General features: G+C 46.7%; 1 protein-coding gene across 1 annotated transcript in view; it reads right to left on the bottom strand.

The window, feature by feature from the left end:
* The window catches only part of LOC145360079 (uncharacterized), a 115,405-nt gene that overhangs the window by 71,960 nt on the left and 23,681 nt on the right, over positions 1-19,764 (bottom strand). The window contains exon 2 of the mRNA XM_080215029.1: positions 442-771. Within this exon, the coding sequence (XP_080071155.1) occupies positions 442-771 (330 nt within the window). The remainder of the gene's footprint in view (positions 1-441; positions 772-19,764) is intronic.

The raw sequence follows: 19,764 nt of genomic DNA, 5'->3' as shown, positions 1-19,764 counted from the left end.
AAGGCTGGATAGAAGATGGAAGCCACATACACTCTGTGTGTTTGGGCGTATCTGTGAGAGGGAGAGAGGATCTGAAAGAATTACTAGGCAGCTCTGTCCTCCATCTCCTGACTTTGTTGTTGGTAGCTCACTGCTCATCATGTACTGCCTGGTCTGTGAGGCCTCCTCCTGTTGTTTGAGTCTAACTGCAGCTTCCATCTGGGGCCCAGTCCTAACCTGATCAGTAGCTGACAGAACACTTCAGCTCCCTGTTAATGTTTAAAGTGAATATTACCCTGTGTACAAAGACCCTCTGTTTTTATTCGCAGGTAGACTTTGCACTCCCTCTCACTCATATTGATGATGTTCATCTTCCCTCTACTACTCCTTCCCTCCCTCCCTCCTTCTTTCACTCCATCCTTTTCCCTTCTTCTCCCCCTCACTCCCATCTCTCACACTTACCTGTCCAGGTGTTAATCCAGATGTGTTCCTGACGATGACTCCTCAATCCACAGAACAGAAAGATAAGCCAGAGGGTCAGTGTGAAGGAGACAAGGCCAGAGACCCAGAGGAACTGTAACCATCCAGAATCAAGTAAAATACCGGGGAGAGTGACAGACATTCTCCGGACAGTCACTAGGCAGTGTTTCCCACAGCTCCAGGCTTCCCACCCACTGCACGTTAACCCTTTTTGTGCTGCTGTATCAGAGGAGGGTAGTGAAAAAGAGATCGAAGCTTGGAGAGAAGACGGTAGATATCCGTCTGGTCCACGTGGAATATTGGAGTCTGTTTCTTGGAAATATTTGGAAAGAAAACAGAGGGATGGAGCCAGAGAGGGAGGCACCGCCCTAGCACATTGCCTTAAACATTAACCCTTTCAGCTTCTGTCAGGCTCACTATGATTCTTAAAGATCCAGAATAATGATGTAAATAGTGAAACAAGATCAGCAATAAGTAGCAGAGCACTGAACTGATTATCATGTTAAAGTCTCACTGAAGTTAATTATTCATTTTTTAGAAACAACATGTTGGCACAATGGTTAGCACTGCTGCCTCTCAACGCCAGGGATCTGGGTTCAATTCCCAGCAGCACGGTGGCACAATGATTAGCACTACTGTTTCACAGCGCCAGGGACGTGGGTTCAATTCTGGCCTTGGGTGACTGTGTGGAACAAAGAAGTACAAAGAATAGTATAGTACAGGAACAGGCTCTTTGGCCCTCCAAGTCTGCACCAATCTTGATGCCTGCCAAAATTAAAAACGGAGTCCATATCTTTTCATTCCCATTCTGTTCATATATTCATCCAGTTGCCCCTTAAATGCTGCTATTGTACCTGCTCCCACCGCCTCCCAGCGCGTTCCAGATATTCATCACCCTCTGCATAAAAAACTTGCCTCACACATCTCCTCTAAACCCTTCCCCACACATTTTAAACCCATGTCCCCTAGTATTTGACTTTTCTACCCAAGGAAAGAGCATCTGACTATCCACTCTGTCCATGCCACACATAATCTTGAAAACCTCTATCAGGGACACCTCTCATCGTCCATCATTCCAGTGAGAACAAACCAAGTTTCTCCAATCTCTCTCCATAGCTAATGTCCTCTATACCAGGCAACATCGAGGTAAACCTCTTCTGTACCCTCTCCAAAGCCTTCACATCCTTCTGGTAGTGTGGTGACAAAATTGTACCCAGTATTCTAAATGAGACCTAACTAAGATTACAGCTGCAGCATGACCTGCCAATTTTTATACTCAATGCCCTGACCGATGAAGGCAAGCATGCTGTATGCCTTCTTGACTACCTTGTCCATCTGCATTGCCATTTTCAGTGATCGGAGGACATGTACGCCCAGACCTCCCTGTCTGTCAATATTCCTAAAGGTTCTACCATTTACTGTATAATTCCTATATTCACTGGATCTTCCAAAATGCATTACATCACACTTGTCCGGATTAAACTCCATCTGCCATTTCTCCAGCCAGTCTATATCTTGCTGTACCCTCTGACAATCCTCTTCATTATCCACAACTCCCCCAATTTTTCTGTCATCTTACTAATCAGATCAGCTACATTTTCCTCCAATTCATTTATATTTACTACAAACAACAAAGGTCCCAGCACTGATCCCTGTGAAACACCACTAGTCACAGCCTTCCATTCAGAAAAGCACCCCTCTACTGCTACCCTCTGTCTTCTATGGCCAAATCAGTTCTGTGTGGATGAGCAGAGGGATCTAGGTGTATGTGTACATAGATCCCTGAAAGTTGGGAATCAAGTAGATAAGGTTGTTAAGAAGGCATACGGTGTCTTGGCGTTTATTGGTAGGGGGATTGAATTTAGGAGTCGCAGCGTTATGTTGCAACTGTACACAACTCTGGTGCGGCCGCACTTGGAGTACTGTGTGCAGTTCTGGTCCCCACATTACAGGAAGGATGTGGAGGCTTTGGAGAGGGTGCAGAGGAGGTTTACCAGGATGTTGCCTGGTATGGAGGGGAGGTCCTATGAGGAGAGACTGAGGGATTTGGGGTTGTTTTCGCTGGAAAGAAGGCGGCTAAGAGGGGATCTTATTGAAACATATAAGATGATTAGAGGTTTAGATAGGGTGGATAGTGATAGCCTTTTTCCTCTGATGGAGAAATCTAGCACGAGGGGGCATGGCTTTAAATTAAGGGGGGGTAGTTATAGGACGGATGTCAGGGGTAGGTTCTTTACCCAGAGGGTGGTGAGGGATTGGAATGCCCTGCCTGCTGCAGTTGTAAATGCGCCTAGTTTGGGGGCGTTTAAGAGATCCGTGGATAGGTTTATGGACGAGAAGGGATTGGTTTAGGTTAGTGGGTCATTGTTTTGTAACTGGTCGGCGCAACATCGTGGGCCAAAGGGCCTGTTCTGCGCTGTAATGTTCTGTGTTCTATGTTCTATGTATCCAGATCCACGGTTTGCATATTTTCTCCATGTCTGCATGGGTTTCCTCTAGATGCTCTGGCTTCTTCCCTCAGTCAAAAGATGTGCAGGTTAGGTGGATTAGCCATGCTAAATTGCCCCTCAGTGTCTGTCCCAAGATGTGTAGGTTAGGTGGATTAGCCATGGTAAATACACAGGGTTATGGGGATAGGGCAGATGGGAGGGAAGGAGTGGGTGAGATTCCCTTTCGGAAAGTCGGTGCAGACTTGGAAAGATCAAACAGCCTCCTTCTGTACTGTTTGAATTCTACGTGGGTGTCGCTGGCTAGGTCACCAGTTATTGTCCTTCCCTCAATGCCCTTAAGTGGTGGCGAGCTGCTTTCTTGAACCACTGGAGTCCCTGAGGTGTAGGTACACCCACAGTGCTGTTAGAGAGGGAGTTCGAGGATTTTGTCCCAGTGACTGTGAAGGAACAATGATATATGGACAAAGAAACAGACAAGCTGCAAAAAAAAATTGGATTGAGGAAGAGCGGAATTTAGTAAGACAGGATCTGGCCAAGTTAGACTGGGAGCAGCTACTCATGAGAAAATCTCGAGAAGAGCAGTGGGGGGCATTTTAAAAGGAAATGGAGAGGGTGCAAGCCCAACATCTCCCTCTAGAGCGATAGGAAGGAATAACAAGCTCAGAGAACCATGGATGACCAGAGAAATTCAGGATACAATGAGAAGGAGGAGAAGGTTTTTAAAAAGTACAAGGGGAGCAAATCAGTGGAGGCATTACTGAGGAATAGAAAGTGCAGGGTGGAGATTAAGTAATTAGGAAAGCAAAGAGGGGCTATGAGAGAGCTCTGGCTGGTAAAAGTAGGGAAAATCCCAAGATATTCTCTAAGTATAGCAATGGGAAGAAGATAACCCTTAGAGACCAGCAGGGCAATCTGTGAGTGGAGGCAGAGGACATTGGTAGAGTGAATGAATACTTCACATCCACCTTCACCAAGAGAATGCGGACAATGGTCTGGAATTCAGGGAGACTGAAGTTCTTGAACAAATTGACAAAGGGAAAGGCAAGGAAGTGGATACATCTCCAGGTCCAGATGAAGTGTACCCTAGGCTGCCGTGGGAAGCAAGGGAGGTGATTGCAGGGGCTCTGACCCAAATTTTCAAATCCTCTCTGGCCACGGGGGAGGTGACAGACAACTGGAGAACAGCTAATGTGGTCCTACTATTTAAGAAGGATTGTAGAGATAAACCAAGGAACTACAGAACAGTAAGTCTCATGTCAGTGGGAGGGAAACTATTGGAGAAATTTCTGAAGGAAAGCATTTCTCTCCACTGGAGAGGCAAAGCTTGATCAGGGATAGTCAGCATGGCTTCATCAGAAGGAGGTCATGCCTAACAAATTTGATTGATTTTTTTGAGAAGGTGACCAGGTGTATAGACGATGGTGGTGCAGTCAATGTAGTTTATATGGATTTCAGCAAAGACTTTGACAATGTGATGAAGGAGTATAATATCAAGGGTAGGATTCTTAGCAGTGTTGAGGATCAGAAGGATCTTGGGGTCTGGGTGCATAAGACTCTTAAATCAACCTCACAGGTGGAGGATGTGGTCAAGAAGGCGTATGGTGTGCTAGCCTTCATTAATCGAGGGATTGAGTTTAGGAGTCGAGAGATAATGCTGCAGCTTTATAAGATCCTTGTCAGGCCCCACTTGGAGTACTGTGCACAGTTCTGGTCGCCTCACTACAAGGAGGATGTGGAAGCTATTCAAAGGGTGCAGAGAAGATTTACAAGGATGTTGCCTGGATTGGGAGGCATGCCTTATGAGGATAGGTTGAGGGAGCTCGATCTTTTCTCCCTGGAGAGACGAAGGTTGAGAGGTGACCTGATAGAGGTTTATAAGATGTTGAGAGGTATAGATAGGGTGGATTCTCAGACGTTATTTCCCAGGGCTGAAATGGTCGCTACGAGAGGACACAGGTTTAAGGTGCTGGGGACTAGGTACAGAGGAGATGTCAGGGGTACGTTTTTCACTCAGAGGGTGGTGGGTGAGTGGAATGGGCTGCCGTCGGTGGTGGTGGAGGCGAACTCGTTGGGGTCTTTTAAGAATATAAGAAATAGGAGCAGGAGTAGGCCATCTAGCCCTTCGAGCCTGCCCCGCCATTCAATAAGATCATGGCTGATCTGAAGTGGATCAGTTCCACTTTCCTGCTTTCTCCCCATAACCCTTAATTCCCTTGTCTGTCAAAAACCTATCTACCCTTGACTTAAATATATTTAGCGAGATAGCATCCACCACTTCAACGGGCAGAGAATTCCAGAGATTCACCACCCTTTGAGTGAAGAAGTTCCTCTTCAACTCCAATCTAAACTGCTTCCCCCCTTATCTTGAGGCTGTGCCCTCTAGTCCTGCTATCCTTTCTCAGCGGGAAGAATCTCTCTACTTCTACCCTATCCATCCCTTTCATTATCTTATACGTCTCTATAAGATCCCCCCTCATCCTACTTCTACCCTATCCATCCCTTTCATTATCTTATACGTCTCTATAAGATCCCCCCTCATCCTTCTAAACTCCAACGAGTACAGACCCAGTCTATTTAGTCTCTCTTCATAGTCCAACCCCCTCATCTCCAGTATCTTATCTGGTATTTTAAGAGACTTCGAGATGAGTACATAAGAACATAAGAACATAAGAAATAGGAGCAGGAGTAGGCCATCCAGCCCTTCGAGCCTGCCCCGCCATTCAATAAGATCATGGCTGATCTGTCGCTGCTCAGTTCCACTTTCCCGCCCTCTCCCCATAACCCTTAATCCCCTCTCTTATCAAAAACCCATCAACCCGCGTCTTAAAAATATTTAGCGAGGCAGCCTCCACCACTTCAACGGGCAGAGAATTCCAGAGATTCACCACCCTTTGAGTGAAGAAGTTCCTCCTCAACTCCGTTCTAAACCGCCCCCCTTTTATCTTGAGGCTGTGCCCCCTAGTCCTACTGTCTTTTTTGAGCGGGAAGAGTCTTTCCACCTCTATCCTATCCATCCCATTCATCATCTTATACAAGTACATGGGATTTAATGGGACTGAGAGTTATAGAAAAGCCTGGTAGGTATGGATATGATCAGCGCAACTTGTGGGCTGAAGGGCCTGTTTGTGCCATTGTGTTCTATGTTCTATGACAGAAGGCTGGAGGCCAGTGTCCAGTGGTGTACCACAGGGAACTGTGCTGGGCCTCCTACTATTCAGCATTTATATAAATGACATTGATGATGATGTGGGGGATAGGATTAGAAAGTTTGTGAATGATACAAAGATTGGCCGGGTGGTTAACAGTGAGGCGGAGAGTCTTGGACTACAAAAGAATATAGACAAAATGGTCAGATGAACATATAAGTAGCCGATGGAATTTAATCCAGAAAAGTTTAGGAGATACATTTGGGAAGGAGCAATTTAACAATAAAGTACTCAATGAATGGTAGGACACTAGGAAGTTCTGTGGAACAAAGGGACCTTGGCGTGTTTGTCCACAGGTGTCTGAAAGTGGAAGGACATAGAACATAGAACATTACAGCGCAGAACAGGCCCTTCGGCCCACAATGTTGCGCCGACCAGTTAAAAAACAATGACCCTCTAACCTAAACCAAACCCTTACCATCCATAAACCTATCCACGGATCTCTTAAACGCCCCCAAACTAGGCGCATTTACAACTGCAGCAGGCAGGGCATTCCAATCCCTCACCACCCTCTGGGTAAAGAACCTACCCCTGACATCCGTCCTATAACTACCACCCCTTAATTTAAAGCTATGCCCCCTCGTGCTAGCTTTCTCCATCCGAGGAAAAAGGCTATCACCGTCCACCCTATCTAAACCTCTAATCATCTTATATGTTTCAATAAGGTCCCCTCGTAGCCGCCTTCTTTCTAATGAAAACAACCCCAAATCCCTCAGTCTCTCCTCATAGGACCTCCCCTCCATACCAGGCTACATCCTGGTAAACCTCCTCTGCACCCTCTCCAAAGCCTCCACATCCTTCCTATAATGTGGGGACCAGAACTGCACACAACACTCCAAGTGCGGCCGCACCAGAGTTTTGTACAGTTGCAACATGACGCTGCGGCTCCTAAATTCAATCCCCCTACCAATAAACGCCAAGACACCGTATGCCTTCCTAACAACCCTATCTACTTGATTCCCAACTTTCAGGGATCATACACCCAGATCCCTCTGTTCATCCACACTATTCAGAGTCCTACCGTTAGCCCTATACTCTACACATCCGTTATTCCTGCCAAAGTGAATTACCTCACACTTTTCCGCATTAAAATCCATCCTCCACCTCTCGGCCCAGCTCTGCAACTTGTCCAAGTCTCCCTGTATACTAAGACACCCTTCCTCACTATCTACCACACCTCCGACTTTGGTGTCATCAGCAAATTTACTAATCCACCCAACTATACCCTCATCCAGATCATTTATGAAAATTACAAACAGCAGTGGCCCCAAAACAGATCCCTGAGGCACACCACTCGTAACTGAACTCCATGTCGAATACTTACCATCAACCACCACCCTCTGTCTCCTATCCGCCAGCCAATTCCTAATCCAATTTCCTAGATCACCCTCAATCCCATACATCTGCAATTTCTGCAGAAGCCTTCCATGGTGAACCTTATCAAACGCCTTACTAAAGTCCATATATACCACGTCAACTGCCTTACCCCTATCCACCTCTTTGGTCACTTTCTCAAAAAACTCAGTAAGGTTAGTAAGGCACGACCTACCCTCCACAAAACCATGCTATCTCTAATCAATTCATTACTCTCCAAATAACTATAAATCCTATCCCTAATAATTTTTTCTAAAACCTTGCCCACAACGGAAGTAAGACTCACCGGTCTATAATTCCCGGGGAAGTCTCTGTTCCCCTTCTTAAACAATGGGACAACATTCGCTAACCTCCAATCTTCTGGCACTGTACCGGTGACCAACGACGACCTGAAGATCAGAGCCAGAGGCTCTGCAATCGCCTCCCTTGCCTCCCAGAGAATCCTAGGATAAATCCCGTCCGGCCCAGGGGACTTTGTTCTTAACATATCTATAGAACGCCTTAGGATTCTCCTTAATCCTATCAGCCAAAGTCTTCTCATGTCCTCTTTTAGCCCTTCTTAACTCTCTCTTTAACTCCCTCCTAGCCAATCTAAAGCTTTCTAGTGCACTACCTGAGCCCTCAAGTCTCATCCGGACATAAGCCTCCTTTTTCTTTTTAACCAGTGAATCAACTTTCCTAGTGCACCACGGTTCCCTAGCTCGACCAATTCCTCCTTGCCTGACAGGGACATACATATTAAAGACTCGCAGTAGCTGCTCCTTGAAAAAAACTCCATATTTCGGACGTTCCGAGACCCTGTAGTCTCCTAGTCCAACCTATGCTTCCTAATTCTCTCCTAATAGCCTCATAATTACCCTTCCCCCAGCTAAAACTACTGACCCAAGGTTCATGCCTATCCCTTTCCATGTTAGTAGGGTGGTGAAAAAGGAATATGGGACACTTGCCTTTATCAATGGAGGTATAGATTACAAAAGCAGAGAAGTCATGTTGGAGTTGTATAGAATTTTGGTGGGGCCACAGCTGGAGTACCATGTACAGTTCTGGTCACCACATTATCGGAAGGATGTAATTTCACTGGAGGGGGTGCAGAGGAGATTCACCAGGATGCTGCCCGGGGTTGGAAATTTTAAGTTATGAAGAGAATATTGAATACAGGAGTTGGGACGTCTTGTTGAAGTTGTACAAGATATTGGTAAGGCCACACTTGGAATACTATGTACAGTTTTGGTCACCCTATTATAGAAAGGATATTATTAAACCAGAAAGAGTGCAGAAAAGATTTACTAGGATGCTACTGGGACTTGATGATTTGAGTTATAAAGAGAGCTGGATAGACTGGGATATTTTTTCACTGAAGCGTAGGAGGCTGAGGGGTGATCTTATAGAGGTAAACAAAATAATGAGGGGCAGAGATCAGCTAGATACTCAATACCTTTTCCCAAAGGTAGGGGAGTCTAAAACTAGAGGGCATAGGTTTAAGGTGAGACGGGAGAGATACAAAAGTGTCCAGAGGGGCAATTTTTTTCACAGAGTGGTGGTGAGTGTCTGGAACAAGCTGCCAGAGGCAATAGTAGAGGCGGGTACAATTTTGCCTTTTAAAAAGTGTTTAGACAGTTACATGGGTAAGATGGGTATAGAGGGATATGGGTCAAATGCGATGATTTGGTGGTTTATAAACCAAAAAGAGATTTATAAGATGATGAGAGGGATTGATAGAGTGGACGTGCAGAGATTATTTCCTTGGGCGGATGTAGCAGTTACTAGGGGGCATAACTATAAGGTTCATGGTGGGAGATATAGGAGGGATGTCCGAGGTAGATTCTTTACTCAGAGAGTGGTTGGGGTGTGGAATAGACTGCCTCTTGTGATAGCGGAGTCGGACACTTTAGGAACTTTCAAGCGGTTATTGGATAGGCTTATGGAGCACACCAGAATGATAGGGAGTGGGATAGCTTGGTCTTGGGATTGGACATAGCTCGGCAAAACATTGAGGGCCGAAGGGCCTGTACTGTGCTGTAACGTTCTATGTTTTTATGACATGGACAAGTTGGGCTGAAGGGCTTGTTTCCATGCTGTAAACCCCTACGACTATCATTCTAGAGGATGCATAGGCTTGGGTTGTTCCATTGGAGCAGAGAAGACTGAGTGCGTCCTGATTGAGGTGTACAAGATTATGAGCGACACGGGCAGAGTGGATAAAGAGCAGCTCTTCCCCTTCACTGAAGTATCAATCACAAGGGGACACAGATTCAAGGTACAGGGCAGGAGGTTTCGGGGGTAGGTAAGAAAAAACTTTTTTACCCATAGGGTGGTGAGGGTCTGGAAAGCGCTGCCTGGAAGGGTGGGAGAGGTGGGATGTCTCACATCCTTTAAAAGGTAACTGGATGAGCCCTTGGCACATCACAACATTCAGGACCATGGGCCAAGTGCTGGCAGATGGGATTTGGTGGGAGTTCAGGTGTTTCTGATGTCTCGGTGCAGACTCAATGGGCCAAAGTGCCTCTTCTGTGTTGTATAGGTCTATGATTCTATGCTGCCAGAACTGCTGAGTTCTTCCGGCATTTTCTGTTTTCATTTCCGATTTCCTGCATCTGGAGTACTTTGCTTTATCGAAGACCTGTGGTAATAACGTAGCAGCAGGTATGGATTCAATGAGAGCTGTCATCACAAACTTGCACACAAGCAGCTTCAGCCAGTGGAGTTTTTCACTGAAATGAAACAGTAGCGGATCTGAGCAGCCCCCAGAGACGTCTGGATTGCACCATCTACTCACCCCTCCTGCCATAGGGGAACATTCTCTGCTTCATCTTCCTGGTCAGCAAGCCTCAGCTGGCATGGATGTCATCAACATGGTCATAAAACAATCTCAAAAACAGGAGTAAAGGTAACACCATTGATGCAAGCAGCATGCACACTCTCGCAGACAATGTTACAGCCACAGGCCTGAGAAAAGTACTGTGCCTGTCAGTAAACAGCTGGCTAGGGATAACGTCCATTACCATCCTCAGTGAGACAGTTCTACCGGGGGTGTATTAGCTGAAGGAATCCGTACATGTCACACATACTTTTGGCGTGATTGTGGAAATGAAGAACGGCGCAAAGATGACATAGGTTTTCTGTCATGAACCATCATGCCAGTAAACTGTCTTTCAAAGAACAAAGAACAACACAGGACAGGAACAGCTCCCCAAGCCTGCCCCGATCATGTGTTCCGAACTAGACCATCCATTTGTATCCCTCTATTCCCAGTCTGTCCACATGGCTATCTAGATAAGCCTTAAACAATCCCAGCGTGTCTGCCTCAACCACCTTGTTTGGCAGTGCATTCCAGGCCCCCACCACCCTGTGTAAAATACGTCTCCGGCATATCTGTATTGAACTTTACCCTCCTCACCTTGAACTTGTGACCCCTTGTGTTTGTCATTTCCGACCTGGGAAAAAGCTTCCAACTGTTCACCCCATCTATGCCCTTCATAATTTTATCAACTTCAATTAGGTCGCCCCTCAACCTCCATCTTTCCCAGGTGAACAATCTTAGTTTACTCAATCTCTCCTCATAGCTAAGACCCTCCATACCAGGCAACATCCTGGTACACCTTTTCTGTACTCTCTCCAAAGCCTCCACGTCCTTCTGGTAGTGTGGTGACCAGAACTGGACACAGTACTCCAAATGTGGCCTAACCAACGTTCTATACAGCTGTAACATCATATGCCAATTTTTATACTCTATCCCCGTCCAATAAAGGCAAGCATGTTTCCAGAGGAGCAGTTGGAATGGAGACTCAGTGCAGAGAGCTTGAAGGTAAGAGAGATTTTACCTTACCTTTTTCAGAGATTTTTTTCTAAGCCGGGAGTCTAAAACCAGAAGTAGGCCCCAGTGAGACCTGGGAAGGTTTATTCCCCCAATAAATTTGAACGGAGAGGAAACCCGAGGCTTTAGACTTCTAGAGTCCCTCCCCCCCCCCACCCCCGACTAACCTAAAAAAACGCTTGGAGTGAGAGCAGGTAAGCTGTTTTCCTTTTTTTTCACTTATTCCTCTAAACTAAAGGAGTGAGGGAAATCAGGCAAGATCTTTCTTTTTTATCTAGAGGGAATGGCAGTGAAAGCAGTGCAATGTTCCTCCTGCAGGATGTTTGAGGTGAGGGGTGCCGTCAGTCTCCCTGCTGATCTCACCTGTGGGAAGTGCACCTATCTCCAGTTCTTCAAAACCCACGTTAGGGAACTGGAGCTAGAACTGGATGAACTTTGGATCATTCGAGAGGCAGAGGTGATCATAGATAAAAGCTTCAGGGATTTGGAGACTCCAAAAAATGAAAATAGATGGGTGACAGTGAGAGCGGCTGGGAGGAAGCAGCCAGTGTGGGGATCCCCTGTGGTTGTTCCCCTCAGCAACAAGTATTCCACGTTGGATACTGTTGAGGGGACGACCTACCAGTGGTAAGCCAGAGTGACTGGACTTTGAGCACTGAGTCCGTCCCTGTGCCACAGAAGGGAAGGGAGGAGAGCAGGAGAGCAACAGTAATTGGAGACACGATGGTTAGAGGGACAGATAGGAGATTCTGTGGCAGCAAAAGAGACTCACGGATGGTATGCTGCCTTCCGGGTGCAACAGCCCGTGATGTCTCGGACCGTGTTTTCAAGATCCTTAAATGGGGGGAGGAGGATCAGTCGCAGGTTGTGATGCACATCGGTACCAACGACATAGGTAGAAAGAGGGATGGGGATTTAAAACAGGAATTTAGGGAGCTAGGCTGGAAGCTGAAAGCTAGAACAAAGCATGTTGTCATCTCTGGTTTGTTGCTGGTGCTACGTGCTAGTGAGTTGAGGTACAGGGAGAGAGTACAGATTAACATGTGGCTGCAGTGATGGTGTAGGAGAGAGAGTTTCATTTACCTGGATAATTGGAGCACATTCTGGGGAAGGTAGGACCTGTACAAATAGGACAGTTTGCACCTGAACCAGAGAGGCACTAATATCCTGGGAGGGAAATTTGCTACGGCTCTTCGGGGGGGGTTTAAACTAATTTGTCAGGGCAATGGGAAAATGAGATGTAGTCCAAAAGCCAGTGTTGAGGATCGCGAGGTACTGAGGAAGGTACCAAGGTCGCAGGAGTGTACAGGCAGACAGGATGGTGGATTGAAGTGTATCTACTTCAATGCAAGGAGCATCAGGAATAAGGTAGGTGAACTTGGAGCGTGGATTGGTACTTGGGACTATGATGCTGTGACCATTACGGAGACATGGTTAAAACAGGAACAGGAATGGTTGTTGACAGTTCCGGTGTATAGATGTTTCAGTAAGTGTAGGGAAGGCGGTAAATGAGGTGGAGGAGTAACATTGTTAATCAAGGATAGTTTAACAGCTGCTGAAAAGCATTTCGAGGGCGATCTGTCCACTGAGGTAATATGGGCTGAAGTTAGAAATAGGAAAGGATCGGTCACGTTATTAGGAGTTTTCTACAGGCCCCCAAATAGTAATAGAGATGTGGAGGAGGAAATGGCAAAGCAGATTATGGATAGGTGTGGAAGTCACAGGGTAGTTGTCATGGGTGACTTTAACTTTCTAAATATTGATTGGAATCTTTATAGGCCAAATAGTTCAGATGGGACACTTTTTGTACAGTTTGTGCAGGAGAGTTTCCTGACACAATATGTGGATAAGCTGACAAGAGTGGGGCCACATTGGACTTGGTACTGGGTAATGAACCGGGCCAAGTGTTAGATTTGTTTGTGGGGGAGCACTTTGGAAATAGTGACCACAATTTGGTGTCCTTCATTATTGCAATGGGGAGGGATAGGGTCACACAGCAGGGCAAGGTTTATAATTGGGGCAGGGGTAATTATGATGTGATTAGGCAAGAATTAGGGAGCATAAGATGGGAACAGAAACTGTCAGCTATGGGCACAAACGAAAAGTGGAGCTTTCTCAAGAAACAAATACTGTGTGTTCTTGATAGGTATGTCCCTGTCAGGCAGGGAGGAAATGGCCAAGTGAGGGAACCATGGTTCACAAAGGAAATTGAAAGTCTTGTTAAGAGGAAAAAGGAAGCATATGTAAGGATGAAAAAACAAGGTTCAGTTGGGTCGCTTGAGTGTTACAAGATAGCTAGGAATGAGTTAAAGAAAGGGCTTAGGAGAGCTAGGAGGGGGCATGAGAAGTCCTTGGCGTGTTATAAAAGAAATCTGCAAGGCTTTTTACTCGTATGTGAGAAATAAAAGAATGACCAGAGTGAGGTTAGGGCCAGTCAAGGATAGTAGTGGGAACTTGTGCATGGAGTCAGAAGAGATAGGTGAGGTGTTGACTGAATACTTTTCTTCAGTGTTCACTAAGGAGAGGGGCCATGTTTTTGAGGATGAGTGCGTGATACAGGCTGATAGGATGGAAGAGGTTGATGTTCTGAGGGAAGATGTATGAGCAATTTTGAAAAACCTGAGGGTGGATAAATCCCCTGGGCCAGATGGGCTACATCCTAGGATATTTTGGGAGGCAAGGGATGAGATTGCGGAGCCTTTAGCTTTGATCTATGGGTCCTCACTGTCCACAGGGATAATGCCAGAGGACTGGAGAGTGACAAATGTTGTTCCTCTCTTCAAGAAAGGAAATAGGAATGACCCTGGTAATTATAGCCAGTTAGTCTTACTTCGGTAGTCGGTAAGTTAATGGAAAGGGTCCTGAGAGATAGGATTTATGACCATTTGAAACGATTCAGTTTAATCCAGGATAGTCAGCACGGTTTCATGAGGGGTAAGTCCTGCCTCACAAATTTGATTGATTTCTTTGAGGAGATAACTCAGTGTGTGGACGAAGGTAGAGCTGTTGATGTCGTTCGTATACATGAATTTTAGTAAGGTGTTTGATAAGGTTCCCCATGGTAGGCTCATGAAGAAGATAAGGAACGTGGGATAGAAGGAAATTTGGCCGATTGGATAAGTAACTGGCTGTGTCATAGAAGACAGAGGGTGGTGGTGGAGGGAAAATTTTCAGACTTGAGGCCAGTTACCAGTGGTGTACCACAGACATCAGTGCTGGGTCCTCTGCTTTTTATGATTTTCATAAATGACTTGGAAGTAGGGGCTGAAGAGTGGGTTAGTAAATTTGCTGATGACACCAAGATTGGTGTCGTGGATGAGGTGGAGGACTCTTGCAGGCTGCGAAGAGACATTGATAGGATGCAGAGCTGGGCCGAAAAGTGGCAGATGGAGTTTAACTCTGATAAGTGCGAGGTGATTCATTTTGGTAGGACAAACTTGAATGCAGATTACAGGGTCAACGGCAGGGTTCTGAGGGATCTGGAGGAACAGAGAGATCTCTGAAGGTTGCCACTCAAGTGGATAGAGCCGTGAAGAGGGCTGATAGTGTGTTAGCATTTATTAACAGGGGGTTTGAGTTTAAGAGTTATGGCATTATGCTGCAACTATACCGGACGTTCGTGCGACCACATTTGGAGTATTGTGTTCATTTCTGGTCACCTCACTATAAGAAGGATGTGGAAGCATTGGAAAGAGTGCAGAGGAGACCTAGCAGGATGCTGCCTGGTTTGGAGGGTAGGTCTTATGGGGAAGGGTTGAGGGAGCTGAGGCTTTTCTCTTTGAAGCGGAGGAGGATGAGAGGCGACTTAATAGGGGTTTATTAAATGATGAGAGTGATAGATAGAGTGGACATGCAGAGACTATTTCCTTGGGTGAACATAAGAACATAAGAAATAGGAGCAGGAGTAGGCCAACTAGCCCTTCGAGCCTGCCCCACCATTCAATAAGATCATGGCTGATCTGTCTTGGGTCAGTTCCACATTCCCGCCCTCTCCCCATAACCCTTAATCCCCTCTCTTATCAAAAACCCATCAACCCGCGTCTTAAAAATATTTAGCGAGGTAGCCTCCACCACTTCAACGGGCAGAGAATTCCAGAGATTCACCACCCTTTGAGTGAAGAAGTTCCTCCTCAACTCTGTTCTAAACCGCCCCTCCTTCACCTTGAGGCTGTGCCCCCTAGTCCTACTGTCCTTTCTGAGCGGGAAGAGTCTCTCCACCTCTATCCTATCCATCCCATTCATCATCTTATATGTCTCAATGAGATCTCCCCTCATTCTTCTAAACTCTAACGAGTACAAGCCTAATCTATTCACCCTCTCCTCATAGCTCAACCCCCTCAACTCCGGTATCAGCCTAGTAAACCTCCTCTGCACTCCCTCCAAGGCCAAAATATCCTTGCGTAAGTACGGCGCCCAAAACTGCACACAGTACTCCAGCTGCGGCCTCACCAATGCCCTATACAGCCGCAGCAAGATCTCCCTACTTTTATATTCAATCCCCCTCGCTATGAAGGCCAGCATCCCATTCGCCTTCCTGACCACCTGCTGCACCTGCAAGCTGGGTTTTTGCGACTCATGCACAAGTACCCCGAGGTCCCTCTGCACCGTCGCCTGCTGCAGTTTTTCTCCACGTAAGTAATAATCCTTCCTACCATTATTCCTACCAAAGTGGACCACCTCGCACTTACCAACATTAAATTCCATTTGCCATTTCCTGGCCCATTCGCCCAGCCTATCTAGATCGTTCTGTAGACTCTCCGCACCCTCCGCACAATTTGCCTTTCCACCAATTCTGGTGTCATCAGCAAATTTCGACACCCTACACTCGGTTCCCTCCTCCAGATCATCTATATAAATGGTAAATAGCTGAGGCCCCAGCACCGACCCCTGGGGCACTCCACTAGTCACCATCCGCCAATCCGAATAGCACCCATTGACCCCCACTCTCTGCCTCCTATTTGACACAGTAAAAAGTCTGACAACACCAGGTTTTAGTCCAACCTATTTATTTGATAATATACTCACTAGCTTTCGGGGTTACCCCCTTTTCCATTCACCTGACGAAGGGGGTAACCCCGAAAGCTAGTGAGTATATTATCAAATAAATAGGTTGGACTAAAACCTGGTGTTGTCAGACTTTTTACTGTGTTTACGCCAGTCCAACGCCGGCATACCCACATCATGACTCCTATTTGACAACCAGTCCTCTATCCACGCTAACACCCTACCCCCAACTCCATGCCCCCTGACCTTCTGCAATAACCTCTTGTGAGGTACCTTGTCAAACGCCTTCTGAAAATCCAGAAAGACCAGATCCACCGGCTCTCCTCTATCCACCGCCCTAGACACATCCTCATAGAACTCCAGTAAATTTGTCAGACTGCCTGAGAAATGAGTTCCAGCTGGGCAGGAGACTGCCTGTTAGCGGGGGAACTCAAACTCAGTGAGGCCCACAGGGAGCTCAATCAGTAGGCTGAGGGCTGATCTTATAGAGGTCTATAAAATAATGAGGGATATAGATCATCTAGATAGACAATAGCTTTTCCCAAAGGAGCCTAAAACTGGAGGGCACAGGTTTAAGGCGAGAGGGGAGAGATACAAAAGTGCCCAGAGGGGCAATTCTTTCACACAGAGGTGGTGAGTGTCTGGAGCAAGCTGCCAGAGGTAGTAGTAGAGGCGGGTACAATTTTGTCTTTCAAAAGGTGTTTAGACAGTGACAGTTTGTCTCTTTTAATCCGCGGGTGTGTCGGTCCACTTTGTTGTCAAACGAGGGGCATGCACACGGTGGGTCGTGCGTGGGCTGCTCTTGGATGTTTCGAGAGTGGCCTAGTACTTTGTGTCGTTGTGTGCGCTTAAACCTGGACCAGCAGACAGGCACCACGACAGCTCAGTGACTATCACTGCTGGCTGTGCAGATACATGGATTTGGGCCAGTGTCTGTGGGAGTTTGCGCATTCTCCCTGTGGTTGCGTGGGTTTCCTCCGGGTGCTCCGGTTTCCTCCCACACCCCAAAGATGTGCTGTTAGGCTGACTGGTGTACCAAATTGACCCTACACTATTCTCCCCTGAATCTGGCTAATTAGGGGTACCATTCGCATACACACGGGGCAAGGTAGGTGTAGGAAAATGCTTTGTTAAGATGGCAGCGTGGGCTCGTTGGGCCGAAGGGCCTGTTTCCCGTGCTGTGTTGTTCTTTGTTCTTTGTTCTTTGACTTCCCTTTAACGAAACCGTGCTGCGTCTGCTCTATCAAGCAGTTCCCCTCAAGATGCCTTGCTATTTCCTCCTTGATGACGGATTCTAACATTTTACCTACAACAGACGTTAAACTAACAGGCCTATAATTCCCTGCCTTTTGCCTGGCACCCTTCTTAAACAACGGCGTAACATTAGCCGCTTTCCAATCTTCCGGCACTTCCCCGGAATCCAGCGACGTCTGGAAAATAACCACCAAGGCATCCACTATCACCTCCGCCATTTCTTTCAGGACCCTTGGATGCATTCCATCCGGTCCTGGGGACTTGTCCACAATCAGCCCCTCCAGTCTGTCGAGCACCACCTCTCTAGTAACAGTAATGTCATCGAGACCCTCCAGTCCTACCACCTTTCCATCTCTAACATCCGGCATATTCGCGTCCTCCTCCGTGAAGACCGAAACAAAAAGTTATTCAAGACCTCAGCCATATCCCCATCCCCTACCACTAAGTCCCCCTTCTCATCCTCTAAGGGACCAACATTCACCCTAGCCAGCCTCTTCCTTTTTATATATTTATAAAAACTCTTGCTATCCTTTTTTATATTAAGCGCTAGCCCAGCTTCATAGTTTCTCCTACCCTTCTTTATCAACTTCTTTGTCAATCTTTGTTGACCTTTAAACCTCTCCCAATCCTCTTCTCGCCCACTACTCTTAGCTACTCTAAACACTTTAATTTAACACTTTCCTTCACCTCCTTCGTTATCCACGGCTTATTACCTCTCCTCCTACGGTCCTTTTTGACCATCGGAATAAATTTCCGCTGAGCACCAAGAAAGATCTCCTTAAAGATCCTCCACTGCTCCTCAGCAGACCTACCTTCCAACGCGCTCCCCCAGTCCACATTCGCCAATTCTTCTCTCATCCTACCATACTCCCCTCTGTTCAAACAAAGGACGCGTGTCCGGGAACCCACTTTCTCCTCCTCCATCTGCACCAGAAACTCCACCATACAATGATCACTCTCCCCAAGAGGATCCTTCACCGCAAGTTCCCTAATTCTACCCACCTCATTACATAGCACCAGATCCAAGATAGCTCGCTCCCTCGTCGGCTCCAACACATACTGTTCGAGGAAACTATCCCGGCAGCATTCCAAGAACTCCTCCTCAAGCCCACCGCGTCCAACATGGGTCGACCAATCAATATGCAGATTGAAATCCCCCATAACTACGGCCGTCCCATTCCTGCACGCCGCACTTATTTGTGCGTTAACAGCCCGCCCCATCTCCAGATCATTATTGGGGGGCCTATAGACGACACCCACCAGCGTCTTCCTCCCTTTGCTGTTCCTAATCTCTACCCACAACGATTCCACCTTCTGCTCCTTGGCTCCAATATCATCCCTCGCTACCACCCTGATGCTATCCTTAATCAGCAGAGCTACGCCCCCCCCTTTTCCCTCCTGCCTATCCTTCCTAAACACTTGATACCCCTGGACATTCAGCTCCCAGTCCCTGTCACCTTGCAGCCACGTCTCTGTAATGGCCACCAGATCATATCCATTTGTGTCGATCTGCTGTTACAAGGGGACATAACTATAAGGTTCATGATGGGAGATATAGGAGGGATGTCGGAGGCAGATTCTTCACTCAGAGAGTGGTTGGGGTGTGAAATACACTGCCTGCTGTGATAGTGGAGTCAGACACTTTAGGAACTTTCAAGCTGTTATTGGATAGACAGATGGAGCACACCAGAATTATAGGGAGGATATAGCTTGATTTTAGGATTGGATATTGCTTGGCACAACACTGAGGGCCAAAGGGCCTGTACTGTGCTGTAATTTTCTGTTTCTATGCCATATGCCTCCTTCACCACCTTTTCCACGTGTTGCCACCATTAAGGATCTGTGGACTTGCAAACCCAGATCCCTCTGTATGCCTATACTTTTGATGGTTCTGCCATTTACTGGGTAGTTCCCCCCTGCATTAGATTGACCAAAATGCATCACTTTGCATTTATCTGGATTAAATTCCATCTGCCATTTCTCCACTCAATTTACCAACCTATCTATATCCTGCTGTATTCTCTGACAATATTCATCACTATCCACAACTCCAGCAATCTTTGTGACGTCCGCAAACTTACTAATCAGACCAGCTCCATCTTCTTCCAAATCATTTATATATGTATCACAAACAGCAGAGGTCCCAGGACAGAGCCCTGCGGAACCACTAGTCACAGACCTCCAATCAGAAAAAGACCCCTCC

Source organism: Carcharhinus amblyrhynchos, chromosome 2 (genome assembly GCF_965287045.1).
Source record: "Carcharhinus amblyrhynchos chromosome 2, sCarAmb.v2.hapA, whole genome shotgun sequence".
NCBI lineage: Eukaryota > Metazoa > Chordata > Chondrichthyes > Carcharhiniformes > Carcharhinidae > Carcharhinus > Carcharhinus amblyrhynchos.
Note: the sequence above shows the minus strand (reverse complement) of the source record. Positions and strands in the feature narration are given on the sequence as shown.